Genomic DNA, 23,165 nt, shown 5'->3' on the forward strand with positions numbered 1-23,165 from the left:
GTCATTATGTATTATTTTGCTTTTAAAAAGGCATTTTCAATTCTTTTTTCTCAAAAAACAGCAGCAACACATTTATTAACATTCAACAATACCCTACGTAGAATGCCATCTATCCAACAAATCCCAACACAAAAACACACAAAAGGCTTGAACTTTGAAAGTTTCTCGATACCATCTGACCACCCCCCGCAAAAATACTCCCCAAGTGCCACCAAATAACACCATTTTAATCACTATTTTTCAAAAGCTCCAACGGCAGGGGGGGGGACACCCCCCCCTGACCTCCCCCCCCAAAAATACTCCCCAAGTGCCACCAAATAACACCATTTTAATCTCTTTTTTCAAAGCTCCACCGGCAGGAGGGGGACACCCCCTCCTGACCACCCCCCGCAAAAATACTCCCCAAGTGCCACCAAATAACACCATTTTAATCTCTATTTTTCAAAAGCTCCAACGGCAGGAGGGGGACACCCCTCCTGACCACCCCCCCCCAAAAATACTCCCCAAGTGCCACCAAATAACACCATTTTAATCTCTATTTTTCAAAAGCTCCAACAGCAGCAGGGGGACACCCCTCTCCTGACCTCCCCCGTGACCGCTTGCGTGGCCGCTTGTGGTGCTTGGCACCACATCTTTGCCCTCTTTATCTTCAGACAGCGACGAACTAAAAAAAAATTATAAATCTGAAAATTTACTCTGAAAAAAAAAAATTGCACAGCTAATCTCAATTGGAAAAAAAAAATTTCAGAAATTTACAATAGTAAAAAAAAATTTTCACAATTTCATTGTGACCACCCCCCTCCCAAGGTCTAATGGTCCATCCCTTACTCGCTGCTCGCGGCTTCGCCGCTCGCGTCGCATGCAGGTTCGAGGTCTGGCATGCGAGACTAATCACAATGCGACACGGTCCAGGGGGCGACACAGGCCTCCGGCACACCCGGCTGTCCTGCAATCGACGTACTCAGGGGTGCTCCTTTGCTTCAATGTAAGGGAAGTTACTACACGCCTAATTGAGTCCAGATCCGAGTCCATAGAACCCCCTTGCTACACACACCAGCTCTCTGGATATTGAAGACAGGAAACGCTTAAACACTAACTGGAAGTAATGTCAATTTAAAATCAGGATTTCATTGTATGAATCCCATCCTCTCCCTGCAAGCAGTAAGGTTAAAAGCATGGTGAAAATTTACTTTTACGGTAGCCACACTATGGGCTGTGTGCATACCAATTAAACAGAACCTAGACTGTAAACAGAAAGATGACGCTTTTGTTTTGAAGTGAGATGGAAACTTATCTAAGGAGAATACATTTTGATGATTTTTTAATTTCGCCTAAGGCGAATTAATTTAAATTATTTTTTCGAATGTTTTTAAATTTATTTTCAAGAGGCAATGTGGAGGGGCTTATGAAGGGCGGAAAGTTTAAATCGGATTTTTTTCTGGATAATGTTATACTTCAAGGGGGATTTTTTAAAAGGAACACTTCATTTTATAGGGTTGTAACACAATCGGAAGAAAGTTATCATATAAAACTATGGTTTGAGGAAGAATGGTGCCAATCCTAAATCACTGCTCTGAAAATTCATTGACAATAAATGATATGAAGTCAAACTGGCCAAGAATTGACTGAAAACGTTACTTTTACTCGAAACCAAAAATCGGTTTAATCCGAGTTTCATGCGACAAGAACTGTAAGCAGCATGGCCAAAGTCTTATTATATTGAAAGTCTCAAATATTTTCGGCAGAACTTGCATTTTGGACAATGCAGAAATGACTAAAAGGTGCTTTAGCCATTTTAGTAAGTGCATGATCGCCACGCGTTAATATTTCTTTCAAACTAACTCAGGACCCATGTAGACATGAGGCCATTAGCAAAAGCACCATCAAGAACAAAGATATTTTGTTCAATACAGGTCTGCAAGTTGCGTTTTAATCTTTTTCTCGACCCTGCTTTCCTCTGCTCTCTCTGTGTGTGCATGTTCTTCAATATAATTCACACTGATACAGTATGGAGTTTCAATGGTCACTATTACCCATCCATCCTAATTACTTAGAGATAGACGGAAACACATATATGCAACGATGAAAAAAAAAACTTTTTAGAAAACGTTCATGTAGTTGTGGTAGAATTCACCTCTAATTGGGACTTAAAATTTTTATAATTCTTTTCTCATCTACCACTTGTGGGGCTCATTTTAAAGGTCTTTAAGAAATTTTCAGTCTAAGTTTTTTGGAAATCGAAACTTCTATTTATAGCCATAGAGTTACCACAGGGATGGCAGCCATTTTGTATTGCAAATATCTTTGAGTGTGAGAAAATGTTGGGTAATCTGTTTCTGTAGTACCAAACTTGGCACGGTGACCCGTCTTTGTAATTCTTGATTTGACAAGAGAATAGTGGAAAGTTTCATACGAGAAAGATTAATGGCGTATCTCTGTGAATAACCCTCTCCAGTCGAATCAACGTTGTCCACTATGGGACCTGTGGATGGTTCATTCGCAAGCACGTGACACTTGATTTATTTTCTGTCTCTCTCGTCGACCAACTACTGTTGGCCATTTGTAGACAGGACAGCCTTCTTGCCCTTTAACCGCTTTTCATTGCACGATCTATCAACGTGTTCAACAGAAAAACAACAGCTATAATGTTTCAACCTTGAGGGCGCAAGATACAAGGGAAGAGGACAATGTTGGGTATATAAATGGCATAGGCCACGGCCTTTACCTATGCTTTGCAAATGGGTCTTTGGTTCAGTCCTCGAAATTCGCTGAATCAAACATATTGCACTTTGAAATTTGCAGGCTGGCAATGAATGAACTACAAGTTTGAACACCACAGCCGAGCAGTGTTGGAAACCTTAGCTAACTCAATGTTCATAATAGAATTGAAGAAATAAGTAAATTTGGGAAGCAAATCTGTAATGTCTGTGAGAAAATTGTACACAGCACTCACTCAAGGAATGACATCCTGGATCTATTTAATGACATAAAAATCTCGTCATACAAAGCTGTTGGTCATCCGGAACAGCATCAACATAAATAATACAAAAACTGGGAAAAATACATTTTCAAAAGAATATCAACAAGCAACACTTCAGCCTAATATTATTATACAGACTGTTATACAGTGATATGTATTAATCTACATTGATCATTTGAAAAACTGTGTACTAAAAACTTCAATCACTATCACATTAAATTACACATCTTTGAATTTTTAAAAACATACAATTTGCAATCATTAATTTGGCAAACTTGAAATTTTAGTATGTCCCGAGTGAAACTCTGACATCTGGCTGTTGTCTATGGATAAAGTTCTGAGACAAAGTTCTCCCCGACATTTTGTTGTGACAATTTCAAAGCTAATATTTATACCACAAAGTGAAGACTTGAAGAGGTGAATTTTTGGAGCTGCTGTGACCGTACTATTTTTATCACTGCTATCAAAAAATGTAAATGTCAAAAAAAGTGTTAAACATTGACAAAAATATATGCTCTTTAATTTTGAAAAAAAAAATATCCGTTTTCTGATCAATTAAATTAAAAACCCTCTGACGATTAGACATGATCATAAAACACTGACATCTACACATATGCGCACGCACACACACACACACACACACACACACACACACATATATATGCAAAAAGGTAGAGGCACTCTACACATGCTCTGTGGCAGATAAGAGCAGAGCATAAAATCTTGATGGATTATGGACGTGAACAAGCAAAGCCCATCCAATATTGTTGCAAAAATTTTTTTTTAAGCACTCACGTTTCAATATCAGTAAAAATTTGGGCTGACAAAAACAGCACACATAATTACAGCGCAATGCTAAAAACTGATAAAAGACTGACAGCATATATGTAGTTGCCATGCAAAGTTCAATTCCAGTATTATAAAGGTGTCTCATAATATACATGTACGTGTCAGGAGCATTGTGAAATAAAAGAAATTAAACAATGACTGCAAAAATTTGTAGTACATGCTCGGTTCAACATCCTAGTTACTTATTTCAGCATTCATTCTTTATCAAAATTCATCACCTTGAAATCAGTAAAGTTTGATCTCTGGGACAGAGTTGGCATGACAGAGTCTAGGTCTTTTGTTTCCTGTAGTGAAAATACAGTAATGCAATAAAAATGTTATAAGCACCATTTTACAAGTGGTATAGCCACAAATTGATGACATCATATGGCCGTACACAAAACACAGACACCTTGTAATTATGGCACTGTGTATTGTGTACGGCGATTTGACATCATCAGTTTGTGGCTATATCACTTGTAAAATGATGCCAATTCATCACGAAACTTCACTGATACAAAGAAACATAGCTTACAGTTTACAGAGCTGGACTATGAAACATGGACATCTCAACCTAAACAATACGACATTCTGAAAAAGAACTACCAACTAGAGATAAAATTACACTAGTCATACAGTAATTTCATGTCCATATAACATGATCTTTTCTCTTCATGGAAAAAAAAACATGCACTCTTGTGTGAAAGAAAACTTAGAAAATTTTGTGAACATTTTTTGAATGATCTGAAGAGTTGGTTACTGAAGTAGAGAGTTTGATATATATGTTATTCCGCTTATTTTCAAGATCATGATATGCATAAACTTGCTACAATGATTGTGTGCTGTTAGCCTCATCTAAACTATACTTGAGTCACATCAATTATACAGAAATTGTATTTTACATCGATGAAAATACACCATCCCACCCTGCTTGTCAATGTGTGTTTCTATGAAACAGGGCATGCACAATAAGATTAAAACTAGCCAAATCTACTGGAAGAAAAAATGGGTTGTTTCAAAGTATATCCGTAGCACTTATAGCTATCATCTTCATATACAATGCTAATCACCACCACCATCATATCCATCATTCTTATCATCATCATCATCATCATCATCATCTATGATCAAGTAATGCAACTGGTGTACTCTATAATAACAGCTAACTCAATAGCAGATTCCGTCTACTACTAGCGATGAACCGGTCAAAAACACTGAACTACCAATGGTGGCAATGTGTTGTATACGTTAGAAAGGTCTAAGTCTATCTATAAGCAAAGTGAACCTGATTTCACTCACAAGGAGGTGGGTACACACTGCTTATGGACACTGATGTAGAGTTGATGCCGGGAAATTATAGTAGAGTTTATGAGTCCTCACTGATCACAGTGTCTTTACTATCAAAACTCAAAGCCTTGCCAATCCCCTGAATCTTCAAATCCTTGGCTCTTTGAGAGATTGTGTATATGATTCTTTGCAAATCTGCTGATGTACTTATATTTACAACTCATAATTTTCTTTAAAGAGCATAGTATTGCAAATGTTTCAATGTTACTTGAGACTGATGTGCTGATCTTTGATAGGTAATTACAGTCAATAACACTTGATAGATTGTCTTTTAATTAGCACATATTCTGCAATATCATGATCAGAGGGTGGAGGAGGGTAGACTGCCACAAATGGAAACTCCACCAAGGGGTTATAGGAACTCAACAGCTTTACACTTTCTCCCCTTTCATTTCACGAAGACGAATCTCATTTTTGTCGTCGGTGTCGTGGCCGTCATCATCATCACTGGGGGACACCTTGCAATCATCACAAATCTTCAAGTCGTCGATAAACTTGTCGTGGAAAAATGAACTCTTGCAGAGTTTGCAAATCTTGACCCTGAAGCTTCCCAGATTGCTGAAGAACTCGTGGATATCCAAGACCAGCATGATGACGTTCTTGGTCAGGTAGGTGGAGACACCGCTGTTGCGACCGTGCCAGAGGTAGGATCGGATGATGAAATAGGGAAGGTTGGTCAGGAAGATGTGACACAGGCAATAGATGAACTTGTACCACTTTGTTGTGGTCTTGCCCCTCTCCGATGTCTGCCTCAGCTCTATCAGGGCCAGCACCGGCAGGAAGAAGTTGACGCATGCAAATGCCAAGATGGTGTTTTCTAACTGGTATGTCAGCAAGATTTCAGTCTCTGTGATGAATAGCATATCCAGCATCTGACAGCTGTCCAGGATGTTGAACGTGACAGTGCCTGTTAGGAAGGACAGGTAATGAATTCGCGTTGTGTTGGGCTCCTTGTCATGGTGTGTGTAGACTAAAAACAGGAACAGGACGGCAGCCAGGGAGACAGTAATTTTGAGAGTATTAGGCCCCCAGAAGGCCTCTTCCTTAAGGTAGTTGGCAATGGTCTTGAAAATGTACGCAACCCTTGGCACCAGGCAGCATGCATACACCAGCCAACAGATGTAAATGAAACGTAGCTCGTCACCTAAAACAGACTTGACAAGGCCTGCACTACGCTGAACTTTGGACACAACCTTGCCATCTGTCTGAGTTTCATTCTGCCGTTGTCTCAGGTGAATATAAGATCTTATAAGTGTGTACAGCCAAATCACAAGGGCCACGACATCACAGACGATCCATGCGTAGTGGGCCTTGTTGCCCGGATTGTTTGAGATTAAGTAGTAGTCAAGTATGGCACCTTGTGCAATTAGCACTAATATGCTGATGACTGTGGCAGTGATGCAAAGGATGCTGGCAATTAACTGCTTCTGCTTGACAGCCTTGGCATCCGGCATGGTTCAAAGACTCTGCGAAATTTACCAAAAAGACAATCTTGTAAGACATGTGGGGGGTGGGGATGGGGGGGTGGTGTTGAAAATTTTCAAAAATATCATGTCAAGTTCCATTTAGCTTTAACTTTTTCAAAGCCTTTTAAAACTTTTTGTTCTGTTTGTGAAATACATTTCTCACTCTACTCCTAAAATCACACGAAAAATGCCCGCTGTATTTATTAAACGTATCAACAAAGTCCGTATGAATGTTGATGTCCAATACTATTGACATTGACAAATACATTCAAACACTTTTGAAATGATTGAATATATCTCATTGATAATTCAACCACACACAATTCAAGAGTAAATGTTCAGTTTGGAATTTGATTTTATGGCATAATTTTGCAATATGTGGACAAAGTATGTAATGCTTGTAATTCAGACTCATGTCAAATTAAAGTGTACAAAAATGTTGATAAATACTGCCCTCTCTCACACAAAATTATTGAAATCTGCATTTGGTCCATTTAGGACTTTGTAACAGATTCACGTTCAGCCAAATATTAACCTCTTGACAGCCACTGCCAATGTTGCACTTTTGTGGTAAATGTTTCCGTTTCTGTCTTCAAAGCGACATACAAGTTCACGGGGCTGGAAGGTTATCATTCTTTGCAGTAATTTTTTGTTGGACTGAATATGTAATGTGACCTCATGTCACTATGGTAACTATCTATGTGGTAAATTATTGAAACCACATCAACAAAATTTCAAATACGTTTTACAAACTACTTTGTAATTGTCATGAGACTTCCAACAGTATAGCACCATTTGCTCAAGTCATGTGATTAGTCAAGTTATGGAAATGGCGACTTGGAATAATATTTGAAAAACACCAAACCTGATCTGGAAAAATATTGTGAATAATATTGAAATTGACAAAAGTTACATTTAGGTTTTTGCGTTTCTATTCACAAATATATTATGCATGCAAAAAATGAAACAACGACAAATGATAACTTTATGAAACCAATAGTGTCATCATCTATAATGTGTCCCTGAAATTCTTTGAACAATTAAATGCTCAGCTCTCTGTAAGACATGTCAATATCTGATGAATCAAAGTGAAAGTAGATGCTCCATATGTCGTTTACTATTGTATGTGCATTTCACACAGCCTTGGATATTTGTCTTTTGTTGAAATTACTGATATTGCAGTTTCATTAAGGGAAGATCCATTAGCTGTAACTTTGGTCATTTTTTTTATTTTGTTTGTTCTGTGTATCATCTGCAGTTTCTGGTTTGAATCCCTGAACCATGGAGAAATTCCTAATATTTAGCTCATAAATATATCCTATATGAGTATAATCTGCATTGTTATTGTTTAAATTTTGTATTCAGGTCCGGACTAGAATACATTTATCAACAATAACAATGGTCATTTCACATACACGGGCTGTGTTGGCAAGCAGGACATTGGACATTGGTCATGATGATCGGATTATAGTAAAATTCTGTAGTTGATACAGTGAAACAGAGTAGAGAAAAAAAAGTCAAAAATTACAGCTAATGTCCCTTTAAGGGAAAATCTCATCAATAATATTGAAATCCCTAATATAAGATCATAAGATTAAATAGTTCAAAAAGGCAGTTTATCTGGCCTGTTCATAAAAAGTTATACATTTGGCAAATGATTGCATGCAAGTTGACCTTTTGATGTCAAGGTTAAGGATCGTCACCTCAAACTGATTGGTGTTTTGGGGTGTATTTGGACTGTCATCAGTGGCTAATGCACCTAGAACACTTTTGAAGAAAATGAGAAACAATTTTCAGGGGAAACCTTGAAGCACCATGAAAACAGTTTCTCATAAAAACTGTCACCTAAAACAGCTGTATAACAATTACATACCAAAAGGTTACACAACTGCTATACCAAGACAATGTGAATATTAATTTAAAGAAGTCGCGCTAGGATATTTGGCTGTATATATTTTTGACATGTCCATAGAAAATGTCACGTTGCGTATTAATATATAGATCGATGCATGACAGTTTCTTAAGTGAGAGAGAGGGGAGAGAGACGGGAGAGAGTACATATGGATGGATCAAAGATGGACAGAGCAAGTAAAAATATAAAATGTTGTATGGAAATTGTTCCAAAATGATCAGATCTGCTTTTACATACATGACTGGAAAACGAAATCATGCATGTCCTTCAAATCTTTGAAATTTGAAAAAAATAAGTTCCTAATTCAACCATCCCATCAAGATCAATGATCTATCCCTTAAAAATAAGTTTGGGGTCATATCTTACCTGCTTACAGGTCGTACTGCCAAAAAATTGTAGTTTACAAGATGTTTAGACAGACAGATGGTGATGTACTCAGTTTCAATTTCGTTGCACAACATACGCCTGGATTATCAAGGCTATAACCCTGGTGGGGTTTTTAACCATACAGTTATTCCATCAGCAGCGCAAAATAGTTGATTCCATGAAATATTTGTACTTCCTGGAAGAAATGATTACACAAACAGTTTAGTGCAGGCAATGGTCATACCATACATTCCTTGATGTGTAATTTTACTTGCAAATGTATAAAAGTAATCCTTTGGCCTAACTCACCTCACGTTTACAAAGCTATAAATAGCTGTGACGAATCAATATTGTCATGTTTGTGATTACATGACCCTGTAAACTTTAATCACACAATATGGTGTCACTGTCAGTATGTCTGTAGTAGGCTATAGTATTTCTTGCATTACTCATGTCACCGAATTAATATCATTGTCATACCGTTGGTCAAACTCCATCGTTTTGTTTCTTTAACATAACATTTCGACTGAACAGAAAATAGAGGTGACGGTTTCGCGGTGAAACGTTATCATTTCAAGGTCAAAATATACTAAGCCATCGCTACAAGATTGTAGAAGTACATACAGTCGTCACATGAACGTGACATTGCCTTCTGATTTCTTCTCCTGATATTATGAAGTATAATTTAGCAGAACTACACGTAAATATCTCGATGCGATATCTCACAAACATGTAAACAGTGAGGGCGTGGCCTTGAGACTACAAAGCCCCGAAAGTAGTAAATGGGCGGAGCAACTGTGATTTTATCGAGTCCTAATTTGTTTATTGTGATAATGGAACTATTTATAATTTCAAGGTTGATGAGTGGTGGTGAAAATGAGAAATCTATGAAAAACACTGACAGTCTTACATGTATAAACGAGATATTAAAGAGTGGAGGAAAGATAAATTTCAGTGCAAAAAAAAAACAAAACAAAACTGAAATTAATCGGTACTTTCGATTCAACCTTTGAGATTTCACAAGTCTGCATATTTTCTTGTCATGTCATGTGCTTGTGAATATAGGAATATTTTTTTTTCTTTCTTCACTAATTTATAGATCAATGAAATCATCAAGGAGCGACATGAAATCTGAAAGGTCTAATGATTTGGGACTCGGAGATGTTGGCAGGTACACACAATCTTGTTACAGTCAGTAACATGGAGGTAGTAGAGACTACCTTGTTACAGTCAGTAACATAGTTCGCGCAAGCAGACATCAGTTGGACAGGTTTCTTATCAAGTTGAAAACAAATTTGAGAAAATGAAACATTTTGATCCATTTGCTTGAAACTCACCTTATCGTCCGGTTTTGTAGGAGAAGACGCAACCGCACCTTCATAAAGCAGCAAAGCTGATGAGCAGTGAACCTTCACACACATCACGCCCAAGGAAAACGACTGTGGAGTGGCTCTGCAGCTCCTCCCAAGTTTGAGGCTGTCTCCCAGACTACATTGCGAGGCTCCCATATCCAGACAACTTCCGGATTCCGGTTTGTAATAATGCAAACTTTTGCTTCCGGGTTATATGTCATTTTCCGATACCCCTAAGGTGATTGGTTAGTGTATGTGAAACGCCGGGGAGTGCTGCAAATGTTCGCGCTTGCCCTCAGATACCTACATATTTCTTTATCGAAACCAAAATTCTAACGACAGGTTCTGGCGTTGTTTTCGAGAAGATCACAACAGTGGAAACAGGTGCACACCGAGTCATGTAAATGTGCTCTGGGTTCAGGTTAATCCGTTTTGCGCCTTCCTAGCCAGTTGTGAAATCAGAACTCGACGGCGCCACACCGGCAATCGATGCAATGGCGGAGGGTCATCGCATGCACGCTCCATCGACGAGGTTCACACCAGATCCACGCCATCAAGATAGTTATTGGACCAAGCGAGTTCTCTGTAGGTGTGTATGGTGCACAAATTTAGTGATCTTTATCGGGTCAATCCTCCGCCTGCCTGCCTAAACGCGTGCCGTATGTCGACATACTGAATCGCGATACGAAAATGACCGGTTCGGTGGTGCAGAGTTTGAATGGGTGTCGCCCATAGTGAGATAAATGCATTTTACACATGTCATGTTCCAGGAATCGTGGTATGATAGAGCTGGGATCTCTTGAGATCAGTCATTAAATTGAACAAGGTCATGCCATGGTTTAGTCTTTTTTATGTTCATCGGGTGGTACTCTGGTAGCATGTTTTGTATAGATCATCATATGACCATAGTGTCGTTTATGTTACCACGCACAACTTTTGCACTCTTCACGTTATCTGGCGGGCGACCGCACCCCTTGCCTCGGGCATTGCAGAGCTCAATTAGTGGTTATACCCATAAATAATTCGGCTTCTTGCCATAGTTTCGTGGGATATCTAAGATTTGTATGCAGATAACCGAAGCGAACGTGAACTAAAAACGTATTTTTGAATTTTTTATTGCTCAAAATTTTCCCCATGCTTTCATATGTACAAGCTTTCATTTGCCACATCCTGTTGTTTTAATTATTAATACCAATGTTTTGCTATCGCTAGTATCAGCCATAACGGATTCTATGCCGAGTTTTTTGGTAGATTATCTGTTTTAATCACTCTGAGTAAAATGTGATTGTCCTCTACTCGACTTTGCTACAATGGGAAGTAAAAAAACTTGTGATGTCTTTTTTTAGAACTTAGAAGAAATCTTTAAACAATGTAAGATGTTTAGGTCTTAGATTCTTAAAGTTGCTGTACTTGACACAGAAGTGTCAGTGACAGAAAAAAACAAAGCAAATCGGTTTCACACAGTTGCCATGGCTCTGTAGCATTACATCTGAAGTTAAAAAAGAGTTTATTGATTCAATGGCCATCAGTGACATTGAAAGTGACTGTATCATTGTATTGTTTGTCACTTTTGAACGTTAATATCAATGACATTGAGCGAGTCAGCCAGTTTACTAGTATTTAGTACACGGTTGGTAACTGTGTTTAGTAGGTAAATTCCTGACAGCCAATTTCCCATTTCTTCTGCAGATATTTTATGAATGGGATGTGCCGAGAAGGTGTGAACTGTCGATACTCCCATGATCTGTCTGCAAAACCTGCCATGACTTGCAAGTACTACTTAAAAGGGCAGTGCGCCTATGGCGACAGATGCAGGTGAGATGAGTTATTCAATCATTGAAAATTAGACAGGTACTAGACTGTGAATGTTTCTTGATGTTTATCCATGGCATTATAATATTGGACACCTGCAAATCAACAGTCGCCAGCTCCAGACAATGCTGATTACACATGATCTGAGTGTCACTGTTACTAGTTACCAATGCATGATTGAGATGGCCAGTTTGTTAGAGCAGCTGTCAGTTCATATGCATTTATTTCTGTTTTATCCCTTGTGCTGTTATGGTTTGATCCAATCCTTTTGTTTTGTATGATAAAGTTGGACCTCTACATTGGGAAAGTTGTAGGGGTTGGAGTAGGGGGCTGGATGGGGTTTGAATCACAAACATTGGTCAATATTTAGTCATTTGTTTCTCTATGACCAAAATTTGGACAGGGACTCCTAGGTTCTATTCTTAATTTTATTAGAGAATTGCTCAAATTTTTGGTAGGGAAAATTTTAGAAAAAATTTAAGTCTTTCAAATCTGTGGCATGTTCTATGTAAGTGATATAGAGCAAACACATTTCATACACAAAACAAATAAGATCCCTTGTGCTGTACAGTAATAATAGGCATTTGCCATGAGGTTTTCCCAGACCACAAAGGTGTGTGAGCAATGTAACTTAGGTTATGTTGAAGATTGATTCTGCATATTTCTACAGATATGATCATGTGAAACCCACTCCCAAACCAACGTCTCACATTGCTCCAAAGCCAATGGGTACTCTGCCCAAGGAGGATCACTCAAGTTCAATGGTCACTCTGAAAAAGAAGGGCACCGAGGACCCGGACTCCAACTCACTGTCCGAAAGCCTCAAAGGCAAAGGCTTGAACTTGGCAGATTTCGTCAACGTGGCAGAGTTTGTTCCGGGACAACCGTACAAGGGTTCAAGTGAGTAATGTCTTTGTCTCCGTGTGCCCCCCCTTAACTGATGACAGTCCTGGACCATCAGTTTAGGATTTGCAAAAAATGCTTGGCTTCAGCTATATAAGTACATGTTAAAAATCCTCACATAAAGAAAACCTTGAGTGGTTTGTGCATCAGTCAAGTCATCATCAAGTACTGGTGCTCATTTTATACAATACAAAAGAACAAAAGATATACTTAATCTCCATTTCCCTTGTAAGGTGGTGAAACTCAATTGTGAAAATGATTGTGTTTTCACCAAATATTATATATACACAAGGATCAATGAAAAGCTGATTAAAGTCCTCTCTTTCACAGTGCGAAGTGACTGCTTTGCATTCATAGATTTGATAAGTCCTGTATACTGGAAGTTCTCTGCGTGATGGTTTAACCCTTTTCCTGCCAGACAGTATCACTTCCCCATCAGCCAAGTCAGTTAAAAGCGGTATTGAGCCAAAACATGACCTATTTTCACCCACTTGGCTTGGTCTGTTATAGCATCTTTAGTAAAAAAAAATCAAGTTTACAGTATTTATGTTTTCAACAGCTTTCAAATGTACAGCATTATGTTAAAATACGCCATGTGGAATATGTTGTGTGTCATTAATTTTAACCATCTTGACCTGGTGGTGAAATATGGACTCGGCAGGAAAAGGGTTAAAATCACCAATTTGTTGTGTTGTCATTGTTTGGGACATCATAAGCATGCCTTTCAAAGACAAAGAGATAATAAAGCACGCTGGTATGTCCTTGAAACTATCAAGTGGATGTATTTTAAATGAAATATGATGAGTAAATCATTCACAAATGCATAGGATACAGACGGATGGCAGGAGAACATTTATCTACTTCCTGATATGTTTAATCAGCTTGTGTACACAATGGGACAAATGTCTTTTAATTACGTTTGATGTTTTTACAGTTCCCAGTTCATACTCTGCTGCTATTGCCGGAGAACAGAAATCCGATGAAAAGACACAGAAGAAAGACAAAGAAGAGCAACTCCTCTGTCCCTATGCAATATTTGGAACTTGTCGCTATGGTGACAACTGCAAGTATCTCCATGGCAACACCTGTGACATGTGCGGCAAAGCTTGTCTGCATCCAGACGACCCAGATCAAAACGAAAAACACAAACTTGTGAGTGTTCTGTCCATTCATTTCGTCATCAAATATCGTCAAAATAACTCTGCATTTGCTAATTTCATGGATGGCAAAATTTAATTCCTTTTCTAATTTTGAAGCTTTCCTGGTTTTTATTGGTTTTAAATATATGCAAAGTAGCCCTTGCAAGGAACTTTTTCAATTGATTTGTCAGGCATAAAAGTATTAAGACACATAATTGTGAAAAAGTTGCCAAACCCGGCTCTTATCCAGATTTGAACCATAGCATTAAAAAAGAAAACATTAAGGGGACAGACATTTGGACTCTCAAATTTTTCGAAAAACTTTTTTGGCCATTTGCTTTAGGGATCTCGTTTTCTCAGAGTAAGTGATGTTTGCACCATCTTAGTTTTGTGAAAACCAAAAATTTAATTTTTCGCCATAGAAGGAACATTGGGATGGCAGCAATATTGAATTCAAAATATCAAAAAATAAAAATGTTAAGTAATTTGTTTCTCTGGTAACATAATTTGCAAGGTAACCCCAAATTTTTATTCTTGATTTGGAATGACAGTACTTGAAGGAACCTTATAGCAAAACTGCAGTATGATTATTTCATTTTAGAGGCAAGTTCTACTTTAAGAACTTCAGATGACTGGAAATTCGTATCTACAGGTATAGACTTTGAGAAAAAAACACAGTATGAAAGCAAAACTGTTTTATATGTCTTTATATATATTTTGTGAGAACAAACTGTCAATTGAATCATAGAATATCAGCCAGACAGCAATATAACTGTTTTTTGTTTTTAGCCAAATTACTTTACAATCTTTGTCAAACTTTTAGAGCCAGTTTTATACCAAGTTTTTGAATGTCTGTTTTCTGGACAGGGTATCCACCTGAATATAAAAAAAAAATTAGGTTCAAAAGACTATATGATGTGAAAGTGTGATTTTGATAACTGATGGGCATCAGACACATGAAAGTAATCAAATTGAATTGGGACTTGTGGGCGATAATTTGAACTGTAAGCTCATATACATGTAGTATTGTACTCACTTTCAACTCAGTGTGACCCAGCAGTTGTGAACTGTAATTCCTTGATTCTGCATGATTATCAGTCAGTGTTTGGTGACGAGAGGGAGTATGATACATCTTGGGGCTTACCATTGAAGGGCTATGTGTTTCTAGTCAATGTCGCTATTGCTTATTCTCTTACATGGATATTGATTTGCGGTCGTTTTACAGGAATGCATTGCGGAGCATGAAAGGAACATGGAGATCTCCTTCGCCGTTCAGCACAGCAAGGAGAAGACCTGCGGTATCTGCATGGAAGTCATCCTGGAAAAGACCGATCCCAAGGAAAGAAAGTTCGGAATACTGTCCGAGTGTAGCCATGCTTACTGTTTGAGCTGCATACGGAAATGGAGAAGTGCTAAGCAGTTTGAAAGGAAAATTGTTAGGTGTGTAATAGATATAATGATGCAGACTCATCTGTGCTCATCCGATGTGAGGGTGTGGAGATAATGAATGCAAAATGGACTATATCGGAGAAACAGAACGATCCTTGCAAGCCCGAGTGAAAGAACATCGGCGTCCAAGTTGCGTCACTTCAGAGGTTTCTAAACATATTCACAATGATTCCCCGGTCATAATTTCATGGTAGAAAATGTGAAAATCTTGGATCGGGAGCCAGATTGGTTCAAGAGAGGTATTAAGGAAGCGATATACATAAGAACACATAAACCAACGCTGAATCGGGATGGCGGACGGTATCAACTTCCCCGAATCTGGGATAATATTTTAAGATCACGCATGCGCAGTGGTGCTAATCAAACACCATTGATAAAGACGGCTGGATAGTTGTCGAAAGCTCTGGATAGAGAAATAATTCTCCCGTGCAGTACAAAGTATTTAGCTACAAGAATATAGTGTAATAGATATGTTTTGTTTTTATTTTCCTGTCTGAGGTAATAGCGTTGATCGCGATTTCAGGTTTGTTACTAAATATAGCTGCATGTGTGCGTTTTTGGACACTACTGCTTGAAAGTCGGACAGATTCTATTATTTCAGCGTGGCTGTTGTTGCAGCTTGTAGTCTGAGCCATAAATTAGTGTAACTTCTAGTATCTAATGTAACACTGGCAGGTTTTATTTTTGTCGTTCTTGCGGAAAATGCAGACAAAAATTTATTTTTGCATATTAATAATGAAAGAAAAATGACTTCATTTTGGAACAGTGCTATTATTGATGTTTTGAAAAAGAAATTGTCAGCCATTTTATGTGAAGTTACTTTGATGACGGAAACAACAGCAATCATGTCTTACAGTTTTGGTAGAATATCAAACAACTTAGATATTGAGTTGACTCATAATGGGGAAATCTACCCATCTCAAAAAATCGTCTCCGTATCAAAGACTGAATGAAATGCCAGTCAACCATTATTAAAATATCACAGATGTTATTTTGCAAAATATGACTAGAAATATGGAACTAGATATTTCTGTACACACCTGCAAAAATAGCATGTAACCAACAAGAAAACTCAAAGTCAACAGCCGACAGAGGTCAAAACTTGGGAAAACTTGGTAAAGATGATTAAATAAAATATTCAGGTCAAGGTTGACTTTTGAAGTCTATCACTCAAGGAAGAGGTTGAAAACCTCAGGCCAAAAAGATCATAATTACAATGTTTCCCATCCTGAGTCTCCAACAAAAATGATGCAGTGATGCACTTTAATGCTATTTTAGCATCTTTTTGTTTTGACCTCATGAAATGAGATCTGACTGCCAACATGAAAAAAAATCAGACATTTTTACATACAATGGTAATTCTTACATCCGGCATAATGCCATTGTGATGACTTCACTTTTCAGAACTGCATTGTGTGTATGTGATCCTACAGATAATAAATATTAACTTTTTTAGGGCCTGCATAACACATCACCTTTTACATATAAATTTTTCAAGTAAACATGAAAATAAAAAGCCTTATGCAGCTAGTCTAGATTGATACACACAAGGATGTGAAACAAAATCTTTCCTTTTTTTTGAGCCTTAGGGTTCTTCCATCTGCAATCTGTTCAGTTCAGATGATTCAGTATACATTGTTTGTAAACAAGAAACTCGGACAAGGGCAGTTCTGACAACTGTTTCCCTTTAATTGGTGACAAGAATACAATTTTCATCAATAACAATGTAGATTATACTCATATTGGTTGTGTCAATATGCTAAATACTTGGCATTAAATTACAGTTTAGGGATTCAATGCAGAAAGTGTAGGGAAACCACAAAACAAAAGTTCTGAAAAAATAGCCAAAAGATATAGCTTATGGAGCTTTAACTTTCATCAATCACCACCGTACCTTGGATACAGTGTTTACATTGGTCGTATGGGTCCCATATGACCTTTAAGCACAGTTCTGACGACTGTATCCCTAGTTTAAGTTACCATTGAATCCTATGTAGCATTTGACATTTGATGTATGAGACGTGATAGATATAAACTAGCCAAAAGGTTTCTTTTCTGAAAGCATGCCACTTCTGTTCAGTGCTTTGGCCACTCAAGTTTGGTCATTGGATACATGTAAACTGTTTTGATGTGATAGCTTATTGATTGCTGTCTGTTTGTATATTTATTGTTTATTTGTATGTTTACTCCATTTCAGAGCTTGTCCTGAATGTCGTATTCCATCTAACTTTGTCACTCCAAGTGATTATTGGGTTGATGACAAAGAAGAAAAGCAAAAACTGATCGAAGGATACAAATCTGTATTGAGGTAGGCGATTGTGTTATTTATTTATCTATATCTGTTTTTATTCACCACAACTTATGGTGGTAAATTATAAGGAATCTGTGTACACAAGAAGATTTAAAAGATATATGAAGTTATATTAAGATATCCTGGTTTGTCAGGCTTTTGTTCTTTTGTCTTTTTGTAGCACTGCTTGAATTTTATGCATCTTCATCAGCTGAAGGAGTCTATTTAGTTGTATCTTCCACTCAATATCAACAAAAGGTACTACAAAAAATTTGGTCAGAGTTGAAAATTTGGTTTGTCTTCAATGTTATTATAATACATTCAAGATGAATACTGAAATTGTCACATACACTGGAAGATCGGTCGCTGTTGGTGAGCACCCTTTAACTAAGTTCCGTCTTTCCTCCCGTCAATTTCAGTACCAAACCATGCAAGTATTTTGACCAGGGTCGCGGTGCCTGCCCATTCGGCGGCAGCTGCTTCTACCTGCACCTGTACCCGGACGGAACCAAAGAAGAGCCCAAACTTCGCAGATATGAGAATGCTGACGGTGAGAAGCGCATCATGGACACAATACGACTGTGGGATTTCTTCGAGGAGAGGGAAACTCTCACCTGGGACTGGGACAGCGATGACGACAACATGTTATTTTTGTTCTACGATGACTTTGACAGTGACTTTGATGATTTCTTGGATGACGACGACATAGATCTTTCCGATGATGACTTCTGGTAGATAATTTGTCTCGCCCCCCCTATCATAAATAGTTTAGGCTAGTTCCAAATAGCGAATGGACCATTCCATTTATTCTAAAGGTGAATTACTTGTAGTTGAACTTTAAAATGCTTTGGCACACATCAAGAGAAATGTTATGTTACAATATTCTGGTTTTTGCAGATTTATTTTTTTGGTTTTGCCATTTTTTTTTTATTTTACTGATGTTCTCAACTCAGTATGACAACGTCTGATTTCAATTCTGTGATTTTTCTCAGACCGTAGTATTTACATATTGCAGCATCAAGTTCTATTTATACAGATTATTTTATCCTGTGGAGACATTATGAATTAATTTAGCCAAATAATGTGTAGCTGTACTTGCAATAGACTTATTATAGCAATCCTATATAGTAGCAGAATATATATTAGGAATTTGATTTTATTCTGTACTACACAAATATATGACCCTTTGTATATGTAGTTTGCGTCATATCGTATTATATGCTATTTACTAGGTGTAGTGATTCCCGCCATATTTACCCACATAATTTAAAAAATAAATTAATTGACTTACAAATGTGATTATTTCACTGTGACTTTCATATTTTCTACATTTTACAAGACATTGAGAAAAAAATCTTACAGAAAATTTGCTGAATTTCGTGTGTTCTGCACACATGCGTATATTTGCAGGTGACAGGAGCCATTATAGATTTTCTTTTTTTTTTTGGAGAGCTCTTTCCACAGATCAACTGACTCAGTATCTTATCCGATTTCTGCAAGTTATGGTTTTTATAATTTGCTGTGTTAGCCGAGTATTGTCTGACTTACTGTAAAATGGGCCTGGTTGTTTTATCGTTACTTTTTTTGAGTTGCTGTGATGTCTTTGAACACATTATTTCCCAGAAGTAGTCGGTCAAAGCAATCAGAGATGATTTTCACTCAAAACTTTCTTGAGCAGTTTTCATGACTAGTATACTGTCTTTAATGCACGAATATGAATCAAAGTATCCATATCACAGTTTCCGTAATGCCAAAGTCTACAGTGTATTTCATGTGTAAAGAAGATACAGCCAAAAGTGCAATGATACTATGATAACAAATACCTTACATTACTCATCTTTATTACTGTTGTTGCTTTTTTCTTTTAATTTAAGTAGTTTTTATTTTGTTGATTAATTAATATTCCGCTTAAGCACTCTTCCCATCTGTTTGTGGCTGGGTAATCCCAGTAGTGCATTACTTCATTCACGATGTAAGGTTTTCTTCCTAAGTGTGACTTAGAATTCTTTTATTTTTGCCGCAAAATTACTGAAATAATTCTTTCTGTCAAGTTTTGTTCCATACTTTTTTTATTTCAAAAAAAAAAGTGTGAAATCTGATTACAGGTATGTTTATTTTCGTTTTTTACAGCTTTAATGAGAATGTGTGAAAATGTTTGCATATTTTTTGTTTGTCTGCCACCAATGAGATTTTTCGAATCGTGTGTTTACTCTGGGAAGATAAAAAAAAAATCACTTTACAAGTAAAATAGTATTGCTTCAGTGGGTGCAGCAGTGTTTTCTGTTTCCTTTGTTATTGCCGTGTCTGTTTTGGGTTTTAGCTGTGGGTTATGTCATTAAGCTTACTTGAGACATGCAGTGTCAATCAATAACTATATCACCACCTCGTTTTGTAGATGTAAAACAGAGCCACACTCCGATGGCAAACTCCGGTTCTGAACCAGAAATTGTGTTAGTGCAGCCTTTATATATTCATTTTATGCAACTGTAAGCTTTGGGTAGATGTATGACAGACTAGCAGTTACATTGGCCCATTTGCAGAAAGCACTCCTGACACAAAACAAAATAACAAAGCAATGTCGAACGATGGGCAATTGTTGTGCCGTACATAATTTTTAGAGGCAACAATTATTGAATATTTTCACAGGTACAAATATTTTCACTAGGGTTATTGGTTCATGAGAAAGGACTATTTAAAAAAAAAACACTTTTATTTCCATCACGAATGCGAAATAAGTGGGTCAGTTTGACTCCTTGACCTTTGGCCTCAATTTGACCCCTTGACCTTTTGCCAATAGAAAATTGTATATTATAAACAGTAACTATGTAAACCTTGCCTTTACCAAAATACCAAAACAATTGGTGAAAAAAACAAAAGATTCAGTTGTAAAGTCTGCATCATATCACCCAGTATGTGTTCTTTGTATTGGAAGACTAGCAACTTCATTTGTCAAAACAGTTGGAATTTTCAGCCAATCACAGGTGCTCTTATTACTCAGGATTTCACATCTCATGGTGATGTCACATTATTGTAAACTGTTTTTTGTTTGAAATTAATTTGTTTTTTTATTCAGATCAAAATGATTGTCTTGAATTTGTGTGACTTAAAAAACTGAACAGAAATAGTGGGGTTTTTTTTAGTTTTTGTAGATATTTTTGCGGTTGCTTGCATTTTCATTCACAGTATCATGATCAGATATGATACTGACTGTGTCACATCAGACAAGAGTGACTATTTATAGATGTCAGAAATATCCGTCATGGATGTAGACCTCTGTAAATTTAGATGAATTTTCTGTAATGAGCTAGGTACAATAATATGGCATCATCACATGTTCCAGTGTCCTTCAATTGTGGAAGAAATCTCTCTTATAATCAAAGCCACAGATCCAGCTTTGCAGTTTTGGCGGGTATATTTGCAATTCTCTGATGAAGACTGTTATATCAAACATCCTTGGCATTTTTCAGATATGATTGAGATTTCTTGCTACTTACTGATATTTGCAAAGTAGTTCTCAGGAAATATTGTACTTTGAAGCAAAATAGAAAGAAACCCAAAGCCCATTAGATCCAAGGCATGAATGCCTGTCTTCTGTCTTATATCTCGTACTAACTTTTGTGATTGTGTGTATGTTTATTGCTTATCCTAAAATTGTATCTCAATAAATGCAGGGTTGCCCTGAATCAGCTGTGTAAAATAATGCAATATATTGCAGTATAATTTCTCTTATTTGTACATTCCCCACAGAAAGTGGAAATTGCTATAGCATTTGCACTGACAATATCTATCTGACACTCGACATTTTACATGGCCTGCAATGTTTCGCAGGCCCTACCAATGTTGCCACATAGACAAATCCACCCCCCTCCCCATTCAAAACCTGAAGGTAATGCCAAAATTTGCTGTTGAAAGTGGCATGTTGTCATAGTAACATGCGTAAACCATAGTGGTTGCATGCATGTTATGGTGCAGGACAATGTATTGTTTTTTACTCCGCATAATTAGAATCAAACCTAGACTGGAGAAAGACCTGCTTGGTATTCATGTATCCGGGGCCTGTCTGATCAGCATGATCTCACCAGCCAGAATGAATAATCTGCATTTCAGTAACCAATCAGGACATTTGTCACATACTCTGCCACCATTCAGGGAAAGAATTGATAACATATATGCTTCAGCCATTTTCAAATCCATATTTTCTTCTGATTATATAATACAATAGCCAATAAAAAAACATAAATGGTTAAAGTTCTCAGTGGACTTCGTCACCAAATGTGAACTTCATGTGGCAAAGATAGATGCAGTGGTAATATATGTACATATACCTGTTGCTGTTGGTGTGCCCTCTGAAAAACGTGTTTCTGAAAATGTCATATTGAGTAACTGGAAAATTCTTTGTGTCAGCCCTGTATCTTTGCATGTTAATAAAAAAAACGCTTGTGTCACAGGCAATTTGTTTGCGTCATGGCATGTCATACTGTCCTAGAGGGCACACTTGCACCTGTAATCTATTTGAAATGTGCATGCTCGTATTTTACACCTACATGTATCCTATGAAATCCTTTTGGTGATGATCTTGATGCTCTTTTACTAGCATTTCAGTCCTTTGGGCATAGAATATTAAGACTTTAAAAGTATTTGGCATTTATTTGGAATATGAAGAACACTGATTGTAATCAATCCATTCCCTTGACCTTGCTGTCTCTCTTAAAGCATTGGAGGTCACCATGTATACAATGACCACAGAGGTCATTCAAAGGTCACCTACTTCATCACATTATGGCGTCTACCCCCAACCTTGTTGAATGTACCTATGGTGGACTTTATCTCCTGTCACCTGCATTACAGCAAACACTGAGGTTATCTGGGTGACCCAAACCCTGTGCTGGGGGTGCTATGTACACTTCCTATGGCATCCCCCAGCTGACCAGAGTAGAGGGTCTAGTTATCCAGACTATTAAAACACTTGAGGTGAAACCAACATTGTAATCATTGAATAATTAATTGGTTCACTTTTTATAAACATTAATCAACAGTTGGCACTTTAATTTATTTAAGAAGGAAAAACTTATGAATGAATATAATTATGATTTGTAATTTGTTCTACATTATCCACCCATGTTGTGGCGCTTCAGATCTGGATCAGCTGGTATTATTAAAGTTAACGATGTGGCTGAAAAGGGTGGATTTTCTTTTGTATTGGTTAACTGTCATCTTCACAACGTTGATTTAATCTGTAAATTCACAACCAAATTCCACCTTCTTTGATAGAGGAATTTCAATTACCTATTTGATATACGACACTAAGCAGATCCAGTCAG

General features: G+C 37.3%; 2 protein-coding genes across 2 annotated transcripts; one reads left to right on the forward strand and one right to left on the reverse strand.

The window, feature by feature from the left end:
* Positions 1-2,961: 2,961 nt before the first annotated feature.
* Positions 2,962-10,410, reverse strand: LOC139135028 (transmembrane protein 121B-like). Its single transcript, XM_070702195.1, has 3 exons — positions 10,237-10,410; positions 8,900-9,095; positions 2,962-6,621 (listed from the first exon to the last, which is right to left on the reverse strand). The coding sequence occupies exon 3, from the start codon at positions 6,607-6,609 to the stop codon at positions 5,527-5,529; it is 1,083 nt and encodes a 360-aa protein (XP_070558296.1). The 5' UTR covers positions 6,610-6,621; positions 8,900-9,095; positions 10,237-10,410; the 3' UTR covers positions 2,962-5,526.
* Positions 10,411-10,475: 65 nt separating this feature from the next.
* LOC139135033 (probable E3 ubiquitin-protein ligase makorin-1) lies at positions 10,476-21,549 on the forward strand. Its single transcript, XM_070702216.1, has 7 exons — positions 10,476-10,840; positions 11,941-12,066; positions 12,734-12,963; positions 13,901-14,118; positions 15,331-15,545; positions 17,752-17,862; positions 18,264-21,549. The coding sequence occupies exons 1-7, from the start codon at positions 10,746-10,748 to the stop codon at positions 18,577-18,579; spliced, it is 1,311 nt and encodes a 436-aa protein (XP_070558317.1). The 5' UTR covers positions 10,476-10,745; the 3' UTR covers positions 18,580-21,549.
* Positions 21,550-23,165: the final 1,616 nt, after the last annotated feature.

This window comes from Ptychodera flava, chromosome 6 (assembly GCF_041260155.1).
Source record: "Ptychodera flava strain L36383 chromosome 6, AS_Pfla_20210202, whole genome shotgun sequence".
Lineage (NCBI taxonomy): Eukaryota > Metazoa > Hemichordata > Enteropneusta > Ptychoderidae > Ptychodera > Ptychodera flava.

Excerpts from the sequence above, each read along its gene's own strand:
- LOC139135028 (XM_070702195.1), bottom strand. The coding sequence starts at position 6,609 with ATGCCGGATGCCAAGGCTGTCAAGCAGAAGCAGTTAATTGCCAGCATC.
- LOC139135033 (XM_070702216.1), top strand. The coding sequence starts at position 10,746 with ATGGCGGAGGGTCATCGCATGCACGCTCCATCGACGAGGTTCACACCA. Across the intron at positions 15,546-17,751 it reads TTTGAAAGGAAAATTGTTAG|AGCTTGTCCTGAATGTCGTA; the intron begins GTGTGTAATAGA and ends ACTCCATTTCAG. Across the intron at positions 17,863-18,263 it reads GGATACAAATCTGTATTGAG|TACCAAACCATGCAAGTATT; the intron begins GTAGGCGATTGT and ends CGTCAATTTCAG.